The following is a 24,958-nucleotide window of genomic DNA, read 5'->3' on the forward strand; positions in this document are numbered from 1 at the left end:
ACCCCCTTTGCAGTTGCATGTGGATGCACTTAGGAATTATCCTGTAACTAGGCGTGTAAGTGTATTTCCATTCTGATCTGCTCTTTCAGCTACATTTCGGCTCCTTACATCTGTTGGAACGTGTTTCCATGCCAAAAGTTGGGCACGAAACTAACACTTAACTTTTGGTGCTATTTATAGAATTTCCTAGTAAATGACTTTGAGGGGAGGGTTATAGATTATGACACAGTTACAACTGCAGCAGTGGTGTGCTGACTTTGAAAATAAACAAGATGTACTGAAGACATTGCAGGTTCATGGTGTGCCAGAAGTGACTTCAGAACAAAACACAATGATGTTCCTGCAAAAGATTTGTCACCAATTCTTGTTGGTAGCAGGTTTCAAAGAGGAGCTACCTAAAATTGAATTTGAAAGAGCGCACCGCGCTTTGGGCCCTAAACTACAGAATAAGCCAGGGACATTATGGCACGCTTTTTGCACTTCCCAATGAAGGAGCAAGTATTGCAAGTGGCTAGAAAGGTAATGGGAGGGAGGGCTTTTTGAAGTGTTTGCAGGCGTATCATCTATGACTGTGTGTAAACAGAAGGAATTCTGGGACATCATCCATGCTCTTCTCATAGGCACTAGCTTTATGAGTGTTGTGGGTGCCTGAGGACCTCCAATATTTTTCCCTGTAAGTCTGTAGATCTGGGGCAGCAAGCTCCATGCTGCAGAGCTACAGGAAAGCACAGGACAGAAGTGCTTCTGTATCCTAGTCAGTGTTGCCAGTTACCCGGTCCCCAAACCCGCCCAAAAAGTTCACACCCCCACCCCCGCCGTCATCAGCCCCGCCCAAAACGTCAGCCCCGCCCCCACGGCCCGAAAAACCGCACAAAAAACAGCGGAAAAACCCAAAAAACCGCGACCTGCAGCGGACAAAAATTTCCTGCAGCAGGTCGCGGAAAACTGCCCACCTGGCAACTGTGATCCTAGTTACTCCTCCCGCCTACCCCTGCAGACTGTTGACTGGTTGTGTCTGTCCAATATACTGGTAGTGGGGAAGGGATGGGAGATGTATCAGACAGACACTGACAAAAGGAACAGACAGATTCAGATAACTTTATTGATATGACAATTTTACCTATGTTGCTAAAGTAATGCCTATAGCAGTTAAGATAAAAAAGATAGAAAAAAAAAACAGAGAGAAGTACTGGGAGAAGAATAAAGGGGGCTAGGAAGGGCTGAAGGAATTTCAAGAGTTTACTGGCTGGGAGAGAGAAATGTTGGAAGAGGCAGAAAGGAGCTGTAAAGGGAAGAGAACCTGGGATGATGGGGACAGGGATTGATAGTGGAGCTGTGGGAGAGGAGTAGACACAAGCTGTGAGGGTGAGAGGAGATCAGCATGGGCTGTGTGGGAGAAGATTGCTGGTAGAAGGAGACTCTACAATTAAATCATAAGATCTAACAATGACAATGGTTGGCCTTCTCTTTTGTACTGCGCCGGCTTGCAGTTTTCAACAACACTCTCACAGGGAACATCAAATAGGGGTCAAAACTCCATCCAAAGAAGTTTTCAGCACTCCTTACACCGGGAGAGGAAACAGCCTTAGATAGTCCCCCCCCCCAGATAGCGCGGTGTCTGAACAGAGCCACCCCACCATTCTGCTCTCCCCCTTCGCATTGCAGAATTTTTAGGTTGCTAAGGAACCTTCAACACAGGGCTTAATGAGACCTCGTCTACACTGCGGTCTGCTGAGCTCACTGCGGACCTAGTTGTGGAAGCTGCTGACTTTGCTGCCTCAGGTAGTGCTTCAAATGCCTCGAGGGTTAGCAGCTTGGTAGTCAAGATGGAGTCAGCCCCTGGGGGAAAGGTCTTGACGATTGCTTTCCTCCCCCAAAATGGAAAGCACCACCAGGTAAGTTCCCTTGGAACTTTAGCAGAGCTCAAACTGGAGTGTCTAGATTCGACGCCATCTTGACTGCATCCCCCACCCCTGTGGTTTAGAATGAGATTGATACACCTGCATCTCTCATTTATTAAACAGAGTATGGTGAGATGTGTTTTATGAGCTGACCACAGACAGGAACCTTTAATGAAAATGTTGATTTTCTTGGCTTATAAAAGATAATGAAATTAGCAAATTGGTTTTACTTGTATTTTTTTAAACGTTGGAGTGGAGGAGTAGGTTGATAACCAGAAGAGTCAGGATCTAAATCCCATTGACACCCCTTGAGGTGCATAATCGAAAGGAACGCCCAAGTTTTCCAGTGGACGTCTTTGCAGGATGTCCCGGCGAAGGGGCGGGGAAACCCGTATTATCGAAACAAGATGGGCGTCCATCTTTCGTTTCGATAATACGGTCGGGGACGCCCAAATTGCGAAATTTAGGTCGACGTTAGAGATGGTTGTCCCCGATTTTCAGCGATAATGGAAGCCGAGGACGCCCATCTCAGAAACGACCAAATGCAAGCCCTTTGGTCGTGGGAGGAGCCAGCATTCATAGTGCACTGGTCCCCCTGACATGCCAAGACACCATCTGGGCACTCTAGGGGGCACTGCAGTGGACTTCAGAAATTGCTCCCAGGTGCATAGCTCCCTTACCTTGTGTGCTGACCCCCCCCAAAACCCACTCCCCACAACTGTACACCACTACCATAGCCCTTATGGGTGAAGGGGGGCACCTACATGTGAGTACAGTGGGTTTGTATTGGGTTTTGAAGGGCTCACATTTACCAGCACAAGTGTAACAGGTGGGGGGGATGGGCCTGGGTCCGCCTGCCTGAAGTGCACTGCACCCACTTAAACTGCTCCAGGGACCTGCATACTGCTGTCATGGAGCTGGGTATGATATTTGAGGCTGACATAGAGGCTGGGAAAAATGTTTTTTAATTTTTTTTTTTGGATGGGAGGGGGTTGGTGACCACTGGGGGAGTAAGAAGAGGTTATCCCCGATTCCCTCTGGTGGTCATCTGGTCATATTTGAGGCTGGCATAGAAGCTGGAAAAATATTTAAAAACATTTTTTTGAGGGTGGGAGGGGGTTAGTGACCACTGGGGGAGTAAGGGGAGACCATCTGGTCATTTAGGGCACATTTTTGTGGCTTGGTCATAAGCAAAAAAGGACCAGGTAAAATTGTCCAACTGTTTGTCAGGGACACCCTTCTTTTTTCCATTATGGGTCGAGGACTCCCTTGTGTTAGGCACGCCTCAGTCTCGCCTTCGCTGCGCTCCTGCCACGCCCCCGGGAACTTTGGTCGTCCCTGCGATGGAAAGCAGTTGAGGGCACCCAAAATTGGCTTTCAGTTATGCTGATTTGGGTGACCCTGTGAGAAGGACGCCCATCTTGTGATTTGTGTCAAAAGATGGGCGCCCTTCTCTTTCAAAAATAAGCCTGCTTGTGTTCTTGCCACAAGTACAAACTTAAAGATAGATTTACTAACATGGGTTAATGTGTTACTGCAAATGATGTTTGTAAGTAGTAATTAGGCCCTATTGACAATAATGGGATATGCATTAAATGTCACATGTTAGTGTGTTATTGTATAGTTATGTATGTTAACACATCAGTTCATGTTATTAAATCAATTCATTCCATTCTATGCCCTCTGGGACAAAATGCTAGCTACTTTGCCTGAATGTAACTTGAGCTAAATCCACCAAATAATTAAATACAATATTTCTAAGCCATTTACAGAAGTGATTAGTTTCTGGAAATTATTTTTGACCTTAATGAATGAAAAGAACACAGTGAATGTACAGTTGGAATAAAGAAACTTTCAGACAGAAAGGGGGAGACAGGATTGAAAGAGACGTTAAAAATTGTTCTGATAGAAATGTATCAACTATTGCACTACACTTGTGTTGTTGAAGATTTGATGAACCAAACAATGAGCAACAAAAAAATAGATTTTTGTTTTATTTCAAGCATGACATAGATGGATTGGAGGAATAGCCTAATGGTTAAAGCAGTGGGCTGAAAACCAGGGGAGCCCAGTTTAAACCCCACTACAGCTGCTTTTGATCTTGAACAAGTCACATAATTCTGCATTGCCTCAGGTACAAACAGATTGTGAGCCCTCCAGGGATAGAAAAATACCTCCAGTACCTGAATGCACATAACTTTGATAACTTTCAGGCTTCTAGGTAGTTAAAAAAAATGTATATATATATTTTTTTTTCAGATTTTCTTTTTTTTTTTCTTTTTATCAGTATATGATATTCCTTCTGGACAGTATGTAAGAGAGCTTCACGGCCACCTTAATATTGTATATGATCTTTGCTGGTCAAGAGATAATCGGCAGCTGCTTACTTCCTCCTCTGATGGCACTGTCAGGTCAGTAAAAGACAGCAAGAAAAATTATCTTACGTAAAACGACCATAGTTTGCCTTCATTACTTTCACTGATTTGAATTGTATCATCACAGCCTGTCATAGAGTAATCTACGGATTAGCACTAGACTACATAACCCTAATCAACTTCCAACATGGAACTCAAACAAGACACCCATAACTACTGACTCCTCACACCCCACAATGCCAGGGCATCAAATACAAAGCCACACACACTTTGAACTTCACGTATCTAGACTTACAACTCTGGAACACACTACCTAAAGATCTAAGAAATATGACCAATTATACAAAATTCCAGAAACATCTAAAGGTCTTCTTCTCTAAAACCCACTTCCAGGAGAATGCCACATAAACGAACAATTGAATCAATCAATCCTAACCAATCAACCAGATACCACAACCACATTCTATAAGAGCTATGGGTATTAGAAGATAGCAATAGGAATAATATACTTTTCATTGATCCAATCCTTCTCTCAACACTAATTGCCTATTATTCGTCTATCCACTCCTTCTCTCAACTTTAATTGCCACCAACATAACCTCACATAGTTGCTCATTTAATATGCTCTCAGATTCAGAGGTACTCGCTATGTAACTGAAGAAAAGGATGCCGCCACTTTTGTAGAGAAGGCTAGACGATATTTAATATAAACAGTGTATTTACAATTTTTCTGCATAGCTCAATGGGCTATTGCAGGAAGCATTTCTTGATAAGCAATATACAAACCAGAATGAATGATTAAAACAAAGCAATGTAAAGCAAAGAAATCAGAATGCTATAGACAGACAAAGAAATTAGAATGCTCAAGGTAAATCGAAATGCTTAATACCTCTTTGTTTCCCTCTAGTTTTTATACCGTCCTTCTTTGGCATCTGACCAATTCTCTCATACAACATTCCTGTGCAAGTCTCTGAATACCACAAAGCTGTTAATCATGGGCAGAACATGCTACATCTGTTTTCCCTTATCGGCCCCCCTTTCTTGCCAGACTTTCTGGAGCCATGCCTTTGGCTAATGTGGGCCCCATCATGTCCCAGGAGGTTTTAGTGTTGAAACAGCTAGCTCTGCATGTTTTTTTGAAGCATTCCACTCCAATTTTTTATGCTTTTATTCAACATTTTTATGCTTTTATTCAACATCCTCCCTTTGAGGACTGATATTCCAGGCCTCAACACATCTGTTTCAGCTCCAGTCTGTTTTCTTACCTCCCTTCTAAATCTCCTCCCCCCTTGTTTGTGGCATTCAGTTTCTGCACGCTTTTTCAATATTTTTGGCTGACATATTAAAGTTCTATTTATTCTGAATTTCAGTTATCATTGTTATTTTAAAAACATCCTGGCACATCTTTGCAAACATGCTAATACATGTTGCATTAAACAGATTCAATTGTACTAGGGTACAAAATTTATATCTCTTGAGGTATATAATTTATAGGACAGTGAGCTTCATTAAAGGGAAGTGCACTGTCATTCATTCTTACTTTTCATTAGCTGATGTGGCATTAAAAATTACACAAATTAAAAGCATAACAGCATAACATTCATTGAATCAGTTGTTACAACATTTTGCGTGTAAGTGCACTTTATCAGGGGAATGTGTTCAGTTGTCATACTATTAATCAGACACCAAAATGATGTCTGTGGGTACTTGTCCATAAGCAAGGCTTGCTTATAAATAGTCTCATTTGTCCAATGAAGGTTTTCATCATCTCTTACACAGGTATTATTGGGATCACAGTCATGGTGCCCACTCAATTTTATCATTGTAGTCCCATATATCATAGCTGGCAAGGACAAGGATGTGGGCACATATGATACAATCAGTCAGATTCAACATCTTGGCCGCTGCAACAAGTCTATTATCATATGTGTTCATTGTCCATTAACAAACAACAACATCCCAATACCATCATGTTTCGGGATATGTTTGTTTATTCTTTGTCCATTCCAATATTATTAGTTCGTCGAATATCTGATAAGTGTATCCAAGAAGTATGACCTTCCAGACGGGCAGCGGTCTGAGTAAGGGCCGTGATAGCAAAAGGCCCTACATACACAGGATCTTTCCATGTTTTATGTGTAAAGTTCTTTCGCAGTACTAGATCACCTACTTTAAAAGCACAAACATCATTAGTAGTCCCTGCCTGTGATGCTACATTTGTTCGGATCATATCACTTGTCAGGTTCAACATAGGTTGTAGCTTTTGCCAGTACTGAGTTGTGCTATCAGTACTTGCTGTCTGCATCGGGAAGAAATGACGTCCTGTCTAAATTTGGAATGGGGACAATTTTGAATCAGGTTATCAATTTTTAAAGTCCAAAATCTTTGCTCAAATTGTTGCCTCATTGTTTCCTTATTCCAATGCATGGTTGCATGCCACTCAGCCAATACCTTAATCGCCTGGCTCATTGGCATACAAGGTAATCCTTCTTCTGCATTAAACCATTCACTTCCCAATTTCATACATCCTCTCTTCAACCATTTTTCACTTTCCTGTCCCTCTGGCTGCCACATTTCAATCTTATCTACATTCGTAAGTGGCCCTTCCTGTGTCTGTCTAGTATTATACAAAATCTTTTCACTTTGCTTAACCACCTCCGTTGCTGCTGCATCAGCCATTGCATTACCTAGTGCCTCAAAGGTTGGCCTTTCAGTGTGGGCCGGGGTCCACACAACTGCAGTTTTTCTACCTTCACGTTCCCTTCTTGCCAAAATTTCAAACAGCAATTTCCAATATGTGTAATGTTGTAGATTTTTACCTGCACTGGTTATCATCCCCCTACGTTGCCATTTTAATATATGATACTGTAGTGAACTTGCAACGTAACCACTATCAGTATATATAGTAACATTTTGAGTCATATCAGTGTGTTGTAAAGCCGTAATAACGGCTAAAAGTTCAGCATGCTGTGCAGTCTGATCAGGAGGGGTTTTATATTGTACTTGCATTATCTTTCTTAGATTCTCATCTACCTGCACGCAGGCAAAGCCTGCAACAGTCCTTTCACAAGCTCCATCTGTAAACCATATTAACCCATCAGATAAGGGTTCAAAAGTAAGACAGTGAAATGTAGGGATTTCTATAGTATCAATCTCACCCTCTAGATCGACAGGAAAAAGCAGATCTATCTTATTTCTCTGTTCTTTAGTTAATGGTATTATTCTTATATCTTGTCCTAAAAGTACTGCTTGATATTTTCCAAATCTAGTGGCTGTCAATGCCGTCTGGCTAGGGCTCAACAGCGTTTTAATCGTGTGGTTAGTATGTATTACAATAGGAACAAAAGGCATTTGTGCTCTCCATTTACCTACTGCAGCCACTATAGCTGTCAGTAACTTTGGTATTTCTTTCATTCCCTTCTCCACATGATTAAAAGAGCCTGACAAAAAAGCTACTGGTGCATTTACTTCATTGTTTTGATTAATCATAGCTGCCCAACTATTTCCCATGTCTTTTACCCACAAATTTACTGGGCAATCAGGTGCCACTAAAAAGGGTACCACAGCCTCCCTTGAACCGTGCGGTTGGCATTCCAAGCGCACCAGAGTGGGTTCTGTTAGCCTTTTTCTTTGTTCTATCCCCGTAAATCCCACTGTTGTTCTATACTGATTTGAAAGTTTAACTCCCTGCGGTTTTGCACACAATACAGAGGTACTCACCCCTGTATCTATCAAAAATCTCACAGGAGTTCCATATTTGCCAATTGTCAATGTAATAAAGGGTTCCCTTGTGTCTAACCTGAAAATCATTCCCTCTTCCTGACACGGGTTTGCTTCCAGTCAATAGCATTGGTCTGGAATATTCTGCCAAGTTGGAAAAGCATTTACAGTACCCTGTCTCTGTACTGCAGCCCCTGGTCCCTGTGATTGCATCGCCGGCTGCTGTATTGCAGTCTGCGGGGCACTCGCAGGTATCCCTACTACTTGTGGCATTAATCCTTGCTGCGTCTGCATTTGTACTTGGGGCATTCCTGCATTCTGATAACATTCTGAAGCATAGTGACCAAATTGCTGACAAATCATATTGTTCAGATGTTATTAAAGATTTTAAATCACCTCTTTCCCTATTAGCCCTACACACAAAACTAAGGACTGTGACTAATTCAAGCCAGATGATCTCTTAACACTGCAGGAATCTCACTTAAAAAAGAGTCAAACAAAGTTAAATTGCAAAGACATTCCACATAGAGAACTAGAAACAGAATAACACATATTTTAAAATAAACAGAGATCACCTTATAAGACAAAATCAAACTTATTTAAATCTAATCTAAAACAATCTTTTAAAAGGAACAAAAAAATTTCAGTTCTTTCAGACCTTTCTAACCGTTAGCTTAGCAACAGCCAGACACCGAGAAATCAAAAACAGATGACATTCCTCAACCTTCAGGCTGAACCAAAGGCTGATTTTCCTGTTCTCGCTGTATTTTTTCTACATCTGCATGAAGAAGATCTGCTGCTACAGAAAATAAATTCCAAATTGTAAGATGTTGTTCTAAGCTTTTCTTCTTTTTCTTATTTTCTTGTATATATGTCAGGAGAGATAATAATTTTGGACGATCAAACGATCCATCCTGAGACCAGCTCAAAACAGAATCTTTTCCTCCATATTTGACCCATTTCTCATGTATTTTTTCAATCTGTTTTTTTTCTAATGGGAATAATTCTATGACATGCTGCAAAGGGGAGCATTTTTTTGAACTATCTAAATCTAAATACATAGCATACACAGGAGGCTTTTCTTTCTTATCTGCCCCTTTCCCTTTCATTTTATTCTGACTATTACAATTTCTCCTATAGAGCCACAACCTACAAAAATATACTAATGCACTTAAACAAAGAAAATATACAAAAAAGAAAACTACAAAGCTAAACAAATATATCGGTAATAAGGCCACAGTGTAAGCTTACTCACGCGTCTTCTTATTTCTCTTTTTAGCAAGCCCAGGAGTTATCACCTGTATGTCCACGTCAGTAGTTTGATCAATCCCACATCAGTGGAGCACAGAAATCATCAGGTTTAAACAACGCTTGCTTTACTTTCAATCCTGTAAAAAACTTCATTAACAACAACTTAATCTCGCCTTCTCTTTTCCGTGTGCGGCCTACTCCTACTCCTGGCTGGCTCGCCACTTTGAAGAAAAGGATGCCGCCACTTTTGTAGAGAAGGCTAGACGATATTTAATATAAACAGTGTATTTACAATTTTTCTGCATAGCTCAATGGGCTATTGCAGGAAGCATTTCTTGATAAGCAATATACAAACCAGAATGAATGATTAAAACAAAGCAATGTAAAGCAAAGAAATCAGAATGCTATAGACAGACAAAGAAATTAGAATGCTCAAGGTAAATCGAAATGCTTAATACCTCTTTGTTTCCCTCTAGTTTTTATACCGTCCTTCTTTGGCATCTGACCAATTCTCTCATACAACATTCCTGTGCAAGTCTCTGAATACCACAAAGCTGTTAATCATGGGCAGAACATGCTACATCTGTTTTCCCTTATCGGCCCCCCTTTCTTGCCAGACTTTCTGGAGCCATGCCTTTGGCTAATGTGGGCCCCATCATGTCCCAGGAGGTTTTAGTGTTGAAACAGCTAGCTCTGCATGTTTTTTTGAAGCATTCCACTCCAATTTTTTATGCTTTTATTCAACATTTTTATGCTTTTATTCAACATAACCCACACTATATTCTATTACAAATTGTATCTTTACACCTTTATGTGTAAGCCACATTGAAATAAGAATCATCCGCAAAAACTCATACTTACAAGAGAAAATTGGATGATTTAAAAACTCTTTTACTCCTAAAACCCAAAACAAGTGAGAGACATCATACACCAAACTGACTTTCATGGGAAAACCCTGATCAAGACTATAAACTTTCAATTGTATAAGCAGGAACCACCCCCCCTCCCCGGCATACACACACACAAACTTAACAAACTCAAAACCCGGACACAGCCACCTACTATCAACCCAGAAACAAACAAATGTTCTACATGTCAGGATTGTTATTCAGTTACTAAACCTGTACATCCCTGAATCCTAGCCAGGAATACTTCACATGAAGCTTGAGTAGAACCCGGGAATATCACTGTCCACGGCTTGGAGAAGGTGTTCCAGCAATCGGGCATCAATTACACCTTCCAAATGTCACCCTTAAACAAGTGCGCCTTGATTCGCCAAATTTCTGGATGCCTCAGGAAGGGCACAACTTTAAAACAACAAACTTTTTAGTCCTAGTCACTGACTTCAAAAGATGGCGCAGAGAGATTCAAAGATGCCAGAATATTTAAACTTTTAGGCATTATTGGCGTTGTCAACTGTCTAATCACTGAAGAAGCTGACCACCAATCAAGAAGCAAGCCACACCCAAAGGGAGTGGCCAGCATTGAATTAGTAGTAAGCATTCCATTCAATACTTCTGTTTAAACCTTTCGGTTCTATTGTGTTCAACAAATAAATCCAATGTTGTTCCTTACACCACAAAATATTTTTAATATCCCCCCTCTCTTACCCAATTTAACCTGATCAATAACCATACATTGTAGTTGGTCAAAATGATGTTGGTCTTGAACACAATGACGTGTCATAGGAGTTTCCAATTTCAATTGTGTTATACAGTGCCGGTGTTCAATCACTCTGGTCTTGAATTGACGTGTGGTATGTCCCACATACAGAAGATCACAAGGATAACAAAATAGGTAAACCACATTTTTAGACTCCCACGAGGTGCTGCACCTCAAGCTGAATTTCTTACCAAATGAAGACAAGAAAGAAGATCCTTCTACAGTAATCGAGCAGATAGAACAGTGACCACATTTCTTATGATATCCTTATTTATGCTGACAAACTGACCACACATCTGCATAGCTTAATTGATCTTGTAAATTGTGGTTACGAGCAAAAGACAGCATAAGGTGATGATCATGAAAGGTTTGATGAGTGAGCATGATGTTCCAATGTTTTCTTAAGATGGCAGCAATCTGTGGTGATCTGTTTGAATATTTTAAAACACAAGGGATTACTTTGGAATCTCCCTCAACTTTCTTGTGGGTGTTCTGTTGTAATAAAAACTCCCAATGGTTATAGAGGGCTCATTTATAGGATTGTTTGATGAGCTTATCTGGATATCCTCTTTCCTTAAATTTATTTTTTAATTTAATTGGTGATTCCTGATATTGATCCGTGTTGTCACAGATCCTACGATACCGAAAGAACTGGGAAAAGGGCAAACTGCATTTCAGATGGTAAGGATGCATGCTATCAAACCTCAACAATGAGTTTCTATCCGTGGGTTTAACAAAAACATCCGTTCTTAAAGTTCCACATTCTTTCTTTACCAATACATCCAGAAAATTGATGTGCATGGAATGGAAAATACATTCAAACTTTATAGTGCCATGGCACCTGTTCAAAGATTGAACAAATCCTAGAAGTTCATCTTCTGTGCCTTGGCACAACAAAAAGACATCCTCAATATATCAACCCCAAAAGAGAGCCTTGGAAAACCCCGAAGAGGTGTATACATATCGGCCCATTAAAATGTTCGCGATAGAGGGGGCAAAAGACGCCCCCATGGCAATTCCCGAAATCTGAAGGTAAAGTTCATCATCAAAGGTAAAACTGAACACAACACACCAAGTGAGACATCACCAATGACTTGCTTGCTTTTACTACCCTTCTCTATGCAGCCTAGCGTCTTTCTGGCTGTGGCCACCGCCTTGTCACATTATTTCATCACCTTGAGATCCTTGGACACCATCACCCCAAGGTCCCTCTTCTGAGCCGAGTTTTCAAATTTCTCCCCTCCTATCTGGTAAATCTCTTTTGGATTTTTGCCCCCCAAGTGCTTCACTCTGCACTTCTTTGTATTAAATTTTAACTCTAGATCCTTGACCATTCTTCCAGCGTTCGGAGATCCCTTCTCATGGTTTCTACACCCTACAGGGTATCCACTTTATTGGCTATCTTCGTGATATCCACAAAAAAGGCAAACAATTTTTCTTCTAACCCTCCAGCAATGTCTCCCACAAATATTAAACAGAATTGGTCCCAGCACCGATCCCTGATGCACTCCACTGCTCACTTTCCTTTCTTCTGAGTGGATTCCATTTACCACCACCCTTTGCCACCTGTCAGTCAACCAGTTTCCAATCCATTTCATCACTTTGGTTCCTAAGTTCAGTCCTCTCAGCTTATTCATGCTCCTTCTGTAAGGGACCGTATCAAAGGCTTTGCTGAAATCCAAGTAGATTACATCTAGCACATGTCCTTCATCCAGTTTTTTGGTTGCCCAGTCAAAGAAGTCAGTCAGATTCGTTTGGCAGGATTTTCCTTTGGTAAAGCCATGTTGCCTCTAATCCTGTAACCCGTCAAGAAAAATGTCAGGAAGTATTTTTTCACGGAGCGAGTAGTGGATGCTTGGAATGCCCTCCCGCGGGAAGTGGTGGAAATGAAAACGGTAACAGAATTCAAACACGCGTGGGATAAACATAAAGGAATCCTGTTCAGAAGGAAAGGATCCTAAGGAGCTTAGCCGAGATTGGGTGGCAGAGCCGGTGGCGGAAGGTGGGGATAGTGCTGGGCAGACTTATATGGTCTGTGCCACAGCCGGTGGTGGGAGGCGGGGCTGGTGGTTGGGAGGCGGGGATAGTGCTGTGCCCTGAAAAGGACAGGTACAAATCAAGGTAAGGTATACATAAAAAGTAGCACATATGAGTTTATCTTGTAGGGCAGACTGGATGGACCATGCAGGTCTTTTTCTGCCGTCATTTACTATGTTACTATGTTGGCTTCTAGAAAGTTAACTATCCTTTCCTTCAGCAATGACTCCATTATTTTTCCTACCATCAATGTGAGGCTTATCAGCCTGTAGTTTCTCACTTCTTCCCTGTCCCCGCTTTTGCGAAAAGGGACCACATCAGCTCGTCTCGAGTCCTGAGGAACTTCTCCTGTCTCTAAAGATCTAATAAATAAATCCTTAAGTGGTCCTGCCAAGACTTCTTTGAGCTCCCTCAATATCCTGGGATGTTTCCCATCTGACTCCATAGCTTTGTCCACTGCCAGGTTTTCAAGCTGCTTTTAAACGTTTTCTTTCGTGAACAGCGCAATATCCACTCCATTCCCAGATATACCCTTGGCAGCCAATTGCGGTCCTTCTTCAGATTTTTCTTCAGTGAACACCACAGAGAAGTATTTGTTTAGCACATTTGCTTTACCCTCATCACTCTCCACAAAGCCATTGTCAGCATCTTTCAGTCTTACAATTCCATTCCTATCTTTTCTCCTTTCCCCAATCTATCTGAAAAAGGTATTGTCACCTCTGTTTACATCTTTAGCCATTTTTCTTCTGCCTGCACTTTTGCTAGCCATATTTCCCTCCTGGCTTCTTTGAGTTTAAGCTGACAATCTCTTCCAAGATCCTTCTGTTGCGTTCTTCTGTATTTCTTGAACAAAGCCTCTTTTGCCCTTATTTTTTCAGCCACTTGTTTGGAGAACCATATAGGCTTCCTGTTTCTCTTGTTTATGGTTACTTTCTTTGAGTAAAGATCAGGTGCCATATTTATAGCAGCTTTCAGCTTGGATCACTTCACTTCCATTTCACCTATGCCTATCCATGCCATCAGCTCCTTCTTCAGGTATTCCCCCATTTTACAAATCTGAAATCCAGTACTTTGAGTTTTGTGTGGCTGCACTCTGCTTTTGCTCTTATATGAAACCATATAAGGTGATGATCACTACTGCCTAGATGGGCATCCACCCAGATATTTGAAACACTGGCTCCATTTGTGAGCACTAGATCCAGCGTTGACCCTTGCCTCTTGGGTTCTGTCACCATTTGTCTGAGCAAGGCACTTTGACAGGCATCCACGATCGCCCTACTTCTTTCCAATTCTGCTAATAGGATGTTCCAATCCAATCAGGCAAGTTGAAATCTCCCAGCAACAACGCCTCCCCTTTGATGCCAAGCTTAAGGTTATCTTCTATGAGATCCTTCTTCAGCTTCTCCATTTGTACTGGAGGTCTGTAGATAACACCCTTGTGTATATAAGTTCCATCTTCTCTTTCCAGAACGATCCATATAGCCTCCTTTCCCCAGGTCCCTTGCTTTCCTGCCGCTCTGATATTATTTTTCACATACAGCGCCACTCCTCCGCCTCTTTAGCCCTCCGTATCCTTCCTAAAAAGATTATAACCCGGTATAATCGCATCCCATTCATGAGTCATTGAACCATGTCTCTGTAATAGCAACAATATCCAAGTATTTTTCAAACATCAGAGCTTGCAAATCTTGTAACTTTTAAATTAGACTATGAGCATTTGTGCTCATTGCTTTCCATGTGTTAAGTGCATTTAGATGATTACTAACCCCACTGCTGTCATGTTTCTGCTGGGGGTGACTCTCTCAATTCCCTTTCTTCCTATTGTCATCCCCACCCTGTAGTTTAAATGTCTAAAACATACTGTCTGAATTTCTCTCCAAGGATCCTTTTTCCAGTCACAGAAAGATGTAGCCCATCACTACAGTACAGCCTGTGATTTTGCCATCTGAAACTACCTTTACACCAAGCTTCAAGCCATTTATTTAACTGCTGTGTTTTACATAGCCTTTCCTCTCCCTTTCCATATGTAGGAATAACTTCAGTAAATGCTGCAATCCTAACCAAAGGCTTTGTTGCAGGAATGGAGGCATGAATTTGTGATGCTTCAGGAGTCAGACAGCACACACCAGTATGAGAGAAAAATCTTCTTTATTTGCCAGCAAACAAAGCAAGACATCAGTTCTAGCTCTCTTCTCTTTCTCTCAGCTCTTTTTGTGTCATGTGGCTTCTGTCTCAGCTGCTTCTCTTCTTATGCTGTCTTCTCCTTCTTCTGTCTGTTCCTTCTGTCCTTCTCTTTCTTCTGAGCTCCTTCTGACGTAAACTGCTTCTGCTCCTACTTAAATAGGGTCCTAAGCCCTCCTCCTAGCCTAGCCCCCTTTACTCCCAATTGGTTAAGAAATTGATTGGCTACCTTGCCTCAACCAATCATTACTTTTGAAATATCAGTTACATAGGTTCCAGACATCCTAAACTGACCTCTGACCTGGGGCTCCTTAAGCCAGACATTTGGTCTCCAGTCTCTTACATGTTATTATGATTGATTTCTCATATTCCTAGTACTAACTGCTAACTAAACTCTGGCATTCATTAAAGGGGTCAAAAGCCAATCTTACTTAATAGCATACATATCAGGTTATTACTTCCAGGAGGCCAGTCCTACACTTAGCTATAATTAATCAAGGAGAAGAGAGCTGACTAGTTCTGACCTCTTCACCTATCAGCTTATACATTGAACCAGCCAGAACTATGGCTAAGTCAAACCACATGTTGATCTCCTCAATGCAGTCCTTGCTTGACCTCTTAAACAGCAGACAAAGAGTAATACAGAATTTAACAGATATTCTACACAGACACAAACCTTATTAATTTACACAGAATCAGTATTTCTTATAAGACATATTCTAAATATCAAAAACTTGTAAATACTAATCTATTGCCTCTCTCTCTCTAAATAGTATTTTCTATCTAAGCATTTTAAACTACAATTAATCATATGTCTGGCTCATTCCTTTATTCATTCATAATAGTTTACAGCTGTGCCAGCTAGCATTGGCAATTCACAAGGGACAGAGTTTCATTTCTCACTGACCTTTCCTAACCTTAGCTCGGCCAAGCTAGACATTGAAATAATATGAACCATCTGGCATACCTTCACTTTAGTTGCAAAGTAAAAAGTTAGAATTCTAACTTCAAGCTTTTAACAGAATTAACCCTTCATATGATTTCTTATATATGATTATGCCCATGGCTGCTTCATTCCCCCCTTTGAGACTAAAATCAGCTTATGCAGAGATAAGTCTCACAACTCAAACTCTGGAGATTATAGTGATCCTAATTAGGAATAGACTTGTGAATCACCATTACCCTACTTGTTAAGGTTCGACGGCATACTGCCGAAGCACATGAGGCCAGGAAACAAAACAAAAACCCTGCTAAAACTAAGACTATTAGGGAAATGAACAAGGGACGTATCCAGGAGGTCAATGACCACCACCAGGAGGTAAGATCTAATCCTCCTCGGTAATCCTCCACATTAAGGCTAGCCAACTGTAGGACTTTATCCATAGCATGCCTAACTACATGCGTCCTATTTATGACAATAGTACAGCACTCTGAAGAATTTAACACTGTACAGAGACCACCCTGGGCTGCAAAGAGATAGTCAAGACCCATACGATTATACCTAGAAACTATACTTAATTCATTAATTTGATCCTGCAATGCATTGACTACCACATTCAGCTCATGAACTAAAACATGGAGTAGGGACTGAAGTCTCCGGGTAGCCATACCTAGTTCAGTAATACCCGCTACCGGGCCTCCAATTGGAATCCAGGCCGTGGCAGAAAGGGCTACAAGTCTCTTTTTAGTCAGAGGATAAGTAGAATTGATATACTGGAGGGCTAATTCAATCGCCTCATCCTCTGTGGCAACGGAGGAGGGTAAGGACAAAGCCTCTCGCTTAGAGCAGTGCGGGGATAGTGGCTTAAGAGGAATAACTTTAGGAAAATAATTCAAGGTTACCAATACACAAAAATCATATGTGGCGGGAAGAATCATGTGGAGGACATTATCACAGAGCCAGTAATGACCAAGAAGAGGGTGAGGAAAGTTCCCAATAAATGTTGGCTCAGGCTGGACAGGGTACTTAGGGTGCCCATAATGCGAGCCCCTATCCCAGGGGGAACGAAGACGAAATGGAGACTTTGCACACCATAGGCGCCAATCCCCAATTGTGACAGGCTGCTCATTTGTTAGTAACTCTTCATACCCCGGGGACTTATGAAAGTAGAAAATAAGCTTGGACACTATAGTCTTCTCAGTGGTACGCTTAGGAGCCAGATAATCACCTGGGTCATAATCTACAGGTATGGTAGCAGGGCACATAGGAGTACCTGGAGAAACTACCCACACAGATTCTCCTTTTTCTGGGAGAACATTAGTATAGTTACAGGGAATGGGAAGAACAGTTGAGATGCTTCTTGTTAAACAAAACACTCCAGAGGCTGGATAGGGAGACGTAAAAACTGGCCTTAGAGAAGATTCAGAGGGGGAAGTAGCATTATAAAGGACCACCAAGTATAATCCTGGCTCCAAGGGCCTGAACTCGAAAAGTAGGGAGGTATAAGAGCTGGGAGTTGCACAGGGACAGGTACAGCTGGGACATCTGTAGTATAAGGAGAAAATCGGGAACACACAATACAAGGGGAAGTAATCTTTGCCTGGCTAATTAGTTCCTGGACTGAGTGTAACCAAAGGTTGGAGCGAGTTGGGGTATTAGGAACAAGGAGGCAAGGAGTAGAAAACAACAAAAGCATCCAAACTACTAACATTTTCTTTCTTCCTAATCTAAAACAAATACAGCAAACTAATTAAGCAATAATATTTCAACAGTCTGTGCTAATCACAGATTACTCTCATATAGTGTTCTCAGTCTTTGAGTTCTTATACCAGTTGGGATAGACCCTCAACTGACAAGGATCAAGCTTTCAAATTCCAAGAAAGCCAGAATCTGGACAAGGAAGAGTCTCAGTGTGAAGCCGAAGTTCAGCCGTTCCTGCAGTATGCAGTTGACCCTTCTTTTCAGCTAGTAGATTCTTTGGTTCGGGTCAGGCGCAACTTCAATGGCTCCGCTGGATCACTTTCTGCTCTCCACTGTCTAGGCTCCGTCTGATCCGTGCTGGGCTCAGTCTGGTCAGCAGACTTAATTCGAGACCAATGGACCCATGGAGTAATCCCTGCGACCTTCACAGCTGCAGGGGTAGAAAGCAAAACAGTAAAAGGTCCTTTCCATCGGGGCCCCAAAGGCTGGAGCTTCCAGTCTTTCACCCAAACTCTATCCCCTGGCAGGAAGGAATGTACCTGAGCCTGGAAGGGGACAGGGTTTATTTCTCTCACATAAGACTGAAGCTCAGAAATTATCTTACCCAGGAGGGCTACCTGCTCCTGCACCTGGGCAGACCCTAAAATCCCTATGTCTCCCTTAATTCCCTGTAAAATGGCTGGGGGCTTCCCATACACAATTTCAAAGGGAGAGAGGGCTGTTCCTTTAGTTGGGGTGCATCGGAGGCGGAAGAGGGCTAGTGGCAATGCCTGTGGCCATTTCAATTGGGTTTCCTGACAAATCTTTGCTAGGCTATTTTTCAAGGTTCTGTTTGCCCGCTCAACCTGCCCTGAACTCTGGGGACGATAGGCACAATGCAATTTCCAGGTAATGCGCAATGCGCGGGACAGGGCCTGAAGTGTAGCTTCAACAAAGGCGGGACCATTATCTGAACCTATGGCAAGGGGCAGTCCATACCTGGGGATGACATCCCTAAGGAGGGCTCGAGCTACTTCTGTGGCTTTCTCAGTAACTGTAGGATATGCTTCCACCCACCCAGAAAAGGTACAGACCATGACTAAGAGGTATCGGAACCTACCACTCCTGGGCATTTCTGTGAAGTCTATAACTAGGGACTCAAAGGGTGTTAGTCCTCTAGACTGAACTCCTGGTGGAATACGGGGTCCCTGACGAGCATTATTCTGGGCACAGAGAGTACATCGGGCAGAGGCAGTGGCAACCAGACTATCCAATCCTTCCAGCACCACTACTCGATTGAGTAGGCGGGCTAGTGCTGTTTTCCCTAAGTGTGATAGGTCATGAGCTTGAGACACTACAGGCCAAGCTAGGTGGCGTGGCACCAGAACTCTGGTATCAGGGAGATGTAACCAGCCATCAGGTCTCCTTACTGCACCTTCTTCTTGAGCCCATTTCTCTTCCATTTGGGTATACATAGGTGTCCATTCTTGCAATCGGATTTGGAACAGGGGAGTCACAGTACTTGCTGGGGGTCCTCGAGCAGCTTCCTTGGCCACCCGATCAGCATGGCGGTTCCCTCGGGCCACTGGAGTATCTATTCTTTGGTGTCCCCTGCAGTGAATGACAGCTACCTTCTTGGGGGCCCAAACAGCCTCTAGCAGCTGAAGTATTTCAGGTCCATACTTAACAGGTTGGCCTGCAGCATTTATGAGTCCCTTTTCCTTATACAAAGCTCCATGAGCATGTAGGGTTGTGAAGGCATACTTAGAATCAGTATAAATGTTGGTTACCAGTCCTGCTGCTAACTCCAGAGCTCGTATGAGGGCCACAAGTTCTGCTTTCTGGGCTGAAGTTCCTTGGGGCAGGGCTCTTGCTTCTATCACCTTGTCCTCTGTCACCACAGCATAGCCTGCCAATCGCTTGGAGTTCTCCACATAACTGCTTCCATCTGTAAAATAAATTACATCTGGGTCCCTCCACGGAACATCTTTAAGATCTGGTCGACTGGAGTACACTTCATCCATAGTTTGGATACAGTCATGATCCGGTGGTCCCTCAGATGCTGGCAAAAGAGTAGCAGGATTGAATGTAGCCACTGTTTCCAGGTGTATCCGTGGATTCTCACACAAGCTGGCTTGGTACTTAACCATACGGTTATTTGTAAACCAGTGGTTGCCCTTATACTCCATGAGGGTGAGAACTGCATGGGGGACTTTAACAACCAGTTCTTGCCCCAAGGTCAACTTATCAGCTTCCTGGACCAGTAAGGCTGTTGCTGCAATGGCCCTCATGCAGGCTGGCCATCCTTTAGCCACTCCATCCAGCTGTTTAGACAGGTATGCAACAGGCCTCTGCCAGGATCCCATCATCTGGGTCAGCACACCCAGAGCAACCCCCTGTCGCTCGTGGACATACAATGAGAAAGGTTTCTCCACATCAGGAAGGCCTAACGCAGGGGCTTGGAGTAGGGCTTTCTTTATGGCAATGAAGGATTGTTGAGCAGTAGGTCCCCATTCAAATGGTTCCTTTTCACCCCCCTTTGTGGCTTGGTAAAGGGGTTTCGCCATCAATGCAAAATTTGGAATCCAAATTCTGCAGAATCCAGCTGCTCCCAGGAATTCCCTAACTTCTCTTCTGGACTTGGGTTGGGGAATTGCAGCTACCGCTTGCTTCCTACTAGCATCCAGTCTCCGACTTCCCTGGGAAATGCAAAAGCCCAGATACTTCACTTCTGACTGACAAAGTTGGGCCTTTGAGCGTGAGACCTTATAGCCTGCATCCAAGAGTAGCTCCAGCAATTCTCTAGTAGCCTCAAAACACTCTTCCTGGGTCACTGCTGCAATCAGGAGGTCATCTACATACTGGAGTAAAACTCGCCTGGAAGGCTCAGATTTAAAAGTCTTAAGGTCTTGCCCTAGGGCTGTCCCAAAAATGGTGGGGGAATTCTTGAACCCCTGTGGCAGGCGGGTCCATGTATACTGAAGCTTCCTTCCTGTTACTGGGTTTTCCCATTGAAAGGCAAAAAGCAATTGACTGGCTGGGGCCACCCGAATACAAAAGAAGGCATCTTTTAGGTCTAGTGTTGTGAAATGGGTAGCTCCAGAAGGTATCAATCCTAACAGGACATATGGATTAGGCACTACAGGGTGTAATGAAATAGTGGATTTGTTAACCACTCGTAAGTCTTGGACTGGCCGGTAGTCCTCAGTCCCTGGCTTCTGAACTGGCAATAGTGGCGTATTCCATGGAGACTGACAAGGACGAATAATTCCATGGGATAACAGACGATTCAAATGTGCTTGAATCCCTTCCAGAGCCTTTCTGGGAATTGGGTATTGACGAAGATGGATTGGCCGGGCACTTGGAAGTAAATCTACATGTACAGGAGGAATATTTCGGGCCAACCCTGGGGGATTATCTTCTGCCCATACCCCACTGACCTGAAAGCTGTCTGCCAGGGGTAGGTCAACTTGGCTATGTGACTGATGCAGCCGCCATTCTTCTTCAAGAGGGCAGCAGAAACTCAATATACCCTTAGGGCTGGATATCGGGGGCCGAAAGGAGACTGAAGTCTGGCCATCAGAGTCAAAGGAAATTTGGGCCCTAAGCTTGGACAGCAGGTCTCGGCCTAACAAAGGGATTGGACAGTCTGGCATATACAGGAATTCATGAGTGACTATGTGTGAGCCTAATTGGCATCTACGGGTTGTCAGGAAAGGCCTCCGGTTCTGCACCCCCGTGGCTCCCACCACTCGGACAGTTTTTCCAGACACAGGCGCTAATCGCTCCGTCACAACAGAATGTTCAGCTCCTGTATCAATCATAAATGGAATTGAGCGGCTCCCTATAGTTAGCTTGACCATAGGTTCCTGGGAGCCCAGTTTGTAGGAACCCGGTCTGTCCTATTCATCCCATTCTGCCATCTCGGCTATCCCGATGATGTCAGATTCAGGAGGCTCATATCTTCCCTCTCGAACTCGGCCTCGGCTTCCTCGATCTCCTGGTCCCCTTCTCAGTCCCTGGCGCCTCTGGGGGCATTCATCTTTCCAGTGCCCTCTTTCCTTACAATAGGCACACTGGTCCCTCTCCAATCTTGGTCTGGGATTCTCCCCCCTTGGCCGGGATTGATTGAAGGAATCTCGGGGCCTGGCTGGTGGTCCGGGGTCCCACTTTGGCTTCCCATTAGCTAGAGGTCGACCTCGATTAAGGGTGGAATTAGTAATGGCTGCCGCTAAAAGGTCGGCCTTCTTCTGCATCTTCCGGTCAGCCTCTCGGCGCACCTCCTGATCTCTATTAATGAAAACCTTGGTTGCGATCTCAATTAGCTGGGTGGTATTCATCCCTGCGAATCCCTCCTGACGCTGCAACTTCTTCCGGATATCTGGCATACTCTGGGCCACCAATGCACTATTCACCATTCTCTGGTTTTCTTGGGCTTCAGGGTCAAATGGGGTGTATGTTCTGTAGGCTTCAATTAGTCGCTCTAGAAAGGCCCCAGGGGATTCAGTTGCCCCTTGGAGAATTTCAGAGACCTTTGCCAGATTAATGGGCCTCTTTATGCCTTTCCTCATACCTTCCAGCAAGTCCCGGCAATAGCCAGACAACAGTTCATAGTGCTGCCCATCATTTGGATCCCAATCTGGAGCTGCGCGAGGAAACCGAGCTCTAACCCATCCCTCTGGGTCTTGTGTCCCCCCGGGGACACGCTCTCGCGTGATGGCCTCAGCATTTTGCAAAATCTTCCGCCTCTCCTCAGTTGTGAAGAGGGTCAGGAGAAGTTGTTGACAATCAGTCCAGGTTGGGTTATGGGTGGCCATAATGCTAGCCACTAGGTCCACCACTGCCTGAGGCTTTTCAGTATAAGAGGGGTAATGCGTCTTCCAATTCAGGAGATCGGTGGTTGTGAAGGGTACATACTGATAGGCCTGTGCCTGTATAACCTGACCCTGATTATTAGGATCTGGTCGAGTGGTAGTTACCTGACGGAGGGGCAGAACTCTCGAGGAGGTGGGAATGGAACCTGAGGTAGAGCTAGGAGCTACCCTCCTATCATGCTCAAAGGTGATTGCAGCGGGTCTAACCCATTCAGTGGAGGTATGTTGAACCCCTGAGGGATGGGGAGGGGTACTCATAGACTGAGAGGTGGTCACAGGTGAGTCAGTCCATTGAAAGGGATGCCGGGCCCCTGATGAGTGGGTAGGGGTATTAGAGGGAGAGGCTGGGCTGTCAGGAGTTGAGGAGTCAGGGAGTGGAACCCAAAACGGGTCTTCAGAGGTTAACAGGAGAGGATTTGGCACAGAAGGGTAGAGGCCAGGTGAAAAGTCCAACCTAGGATGTGGTGGGGTTCGCACAGAAGAGGAACTATCCGGAGAAGCCTGTACTGGAGAGGCTTGAGCTGGGCGGCGTGGATCTCTGGGGGTAGCACGGAACCCCAACAATGGGCCATAAGGTGGTGGCTCAAGATCTGAGGGGTCATCAGAGAGTATGGGTTTCTCAGACAGGGTAGGGGCGGAAGCCACTGATTGGGTGGTAAGCTTCCTAGGGCTCTTTCCCTCTTCTAGTTTAGATTTTCTAATCTTTCTTTGAACACGGCCTAACATGAATTTTACTGGGAATCCCATATAAGTTTTCAACCAGGAGGGAGGGTCAGTCACAAGGCTGTCCCAGGAATCTATATAGGGGAGTTGTTCAGAATATTCTGGTTCTCCTACAACTATGCTGTAGACCTTCCGGATTACTTCAATATCTAAGCTGCCACTAGGGGGCCACCCCACTCCCATAGGTGGCCACTCAACTTCACACAAGGTTCTTAAAGTACTTGAGCTTAAAGTCTGTCCATAGTCATTAATTAAAAAGCCTTTTTTAAAGTTTTTAAGCATACAATCTAGGGGGGTATCAATTTGTCTAGATGATGTCCCACCCATAATGCTTACAGTTACAACACACAAAGAGGGGGGGAATTTTTGAGAATGCAGTAAGGGGTCTGCACTCTCGAGACACTAGGTAGACAGACAGCAATCGCTTCCTTCCGTTGCTGACCAATTGAACTCGCGTTAATTGGAAATGCAGCTATAAGAAGTCCGCACTCATTAACATTCAGGCATCACACATTCCATACAGAAAATCCCACCCAACAATTTCAGATTTCTCAGATACAGATAAGCTCAAGCGTTTTCGCTTCTAATCTCCTCTAGATTAGAAGGTACTAGGGCCTTCGCTGAGAGTTGATCAGGCTCTCCTTCCTCAATTTGTTTGAGGGGCTGATTTACAATTTTCTAGCTAGAATTACAATACAGAATACAGAATACATACCCGGCGAATGTTCTCCAGTCAGTTGGGTGCTGGGATTAATGCAGGATGCATCCCACCGCTGCCACCAAGAATTGTTGCAGGAATGGAGGCATGAATTTGTGATGCTTCAGGAGTCAGACAGCACACACCAGTATGAGAGAAAAATCTTCTTTATTTGCCAGCAAACAAAGCAAGACATCAGTTCTAGCTCTCTTCTCTTTCTCTCAGCTCTTTTTGTGTCATGTGGCTTCTGTCTCAGCTGCTTCTCTTCTTATGCTGTCTTCTCCTTCTTCTGTCTGTTCCTTCTGTCCTTCTCTTTCTTCTGAGCTCCTTCTGACGTAAACTGCTTCTGCTCCTACTTAAATAGGGTCCTAAGCCCTCCTCCTAGCCTAGCCCCCTTTACTCCCAATTGGTTAAGAAATTGATTGGCTACCTTGCCTCAACCAATCATTACTTTTGAAATATCAGTTACATAGGTTCCAGACATCCTAAACTGACCTCTGACCTGGGGCCCCTTAAGCCAGACATTTGGTCTCCAGTCTCTTACATGTTATTATGATTGATTTCTCATATTCCTAGTACTAACTGCTAACTAAACTCTGGCATTCATTAAAGGGGTCAAAAGCCAATCTTACTTAATAGCATACATATCAGGTTATTACTTCCAGGAGGCCAGTCCTACACTTAGCTATAATTAATCAAGGAGAAGAGAGCTGACTAGTTCTGACCTCTTCACCTATCAGCTTATACATTGAACCAGCCAGAACTATGGCTAAGTCAAACCACATGTTGATCTCCTCAATGCAGTCCTTGCTTGACCTCTTAAACAGCAGACAAAGAGTAATACAGAATTTAACAGATATTCTACACAGACACAAACCTTATTAACTTACCCAGAATCAGTATTTCTTATAAGACAT

General features: G+C 43.5%; 1 protein-coding gene across 1 annotated transcript in view; it reads left to right on the forward strand.

Annotated features, from left to right (window-relative positions):
- AHI1 (Abelson helper integration site 1) overlaps positions 1-24,958 on the forward strand; it is a 683,164-nt gene that overhangs the window by 207,000 nt on the left and 451,206 nt on the right. Inside the window, 1 exon segment of the mRNA XM_030195101.1 lies at positions 4,189-4,312. Within this exon segment, the coding sequence (XP_030050961.1) occupies positions 4,189-4,312 (124 nt within the window).

Source organism: Microcaecilia unicolor, chromosome 3, assembly GCF_901765095.1.
Source record: "Microcaecilia unicolor chromosome 3, aMicUni1.1, whole genome shotgun sequence".
Lineage (NCBI taxonomy): Eukaryota > Metazoa > Chordata > Amphibia > Gymnophiona > Siphonopidae > Microcaecilia > Microcaecilia unicolor.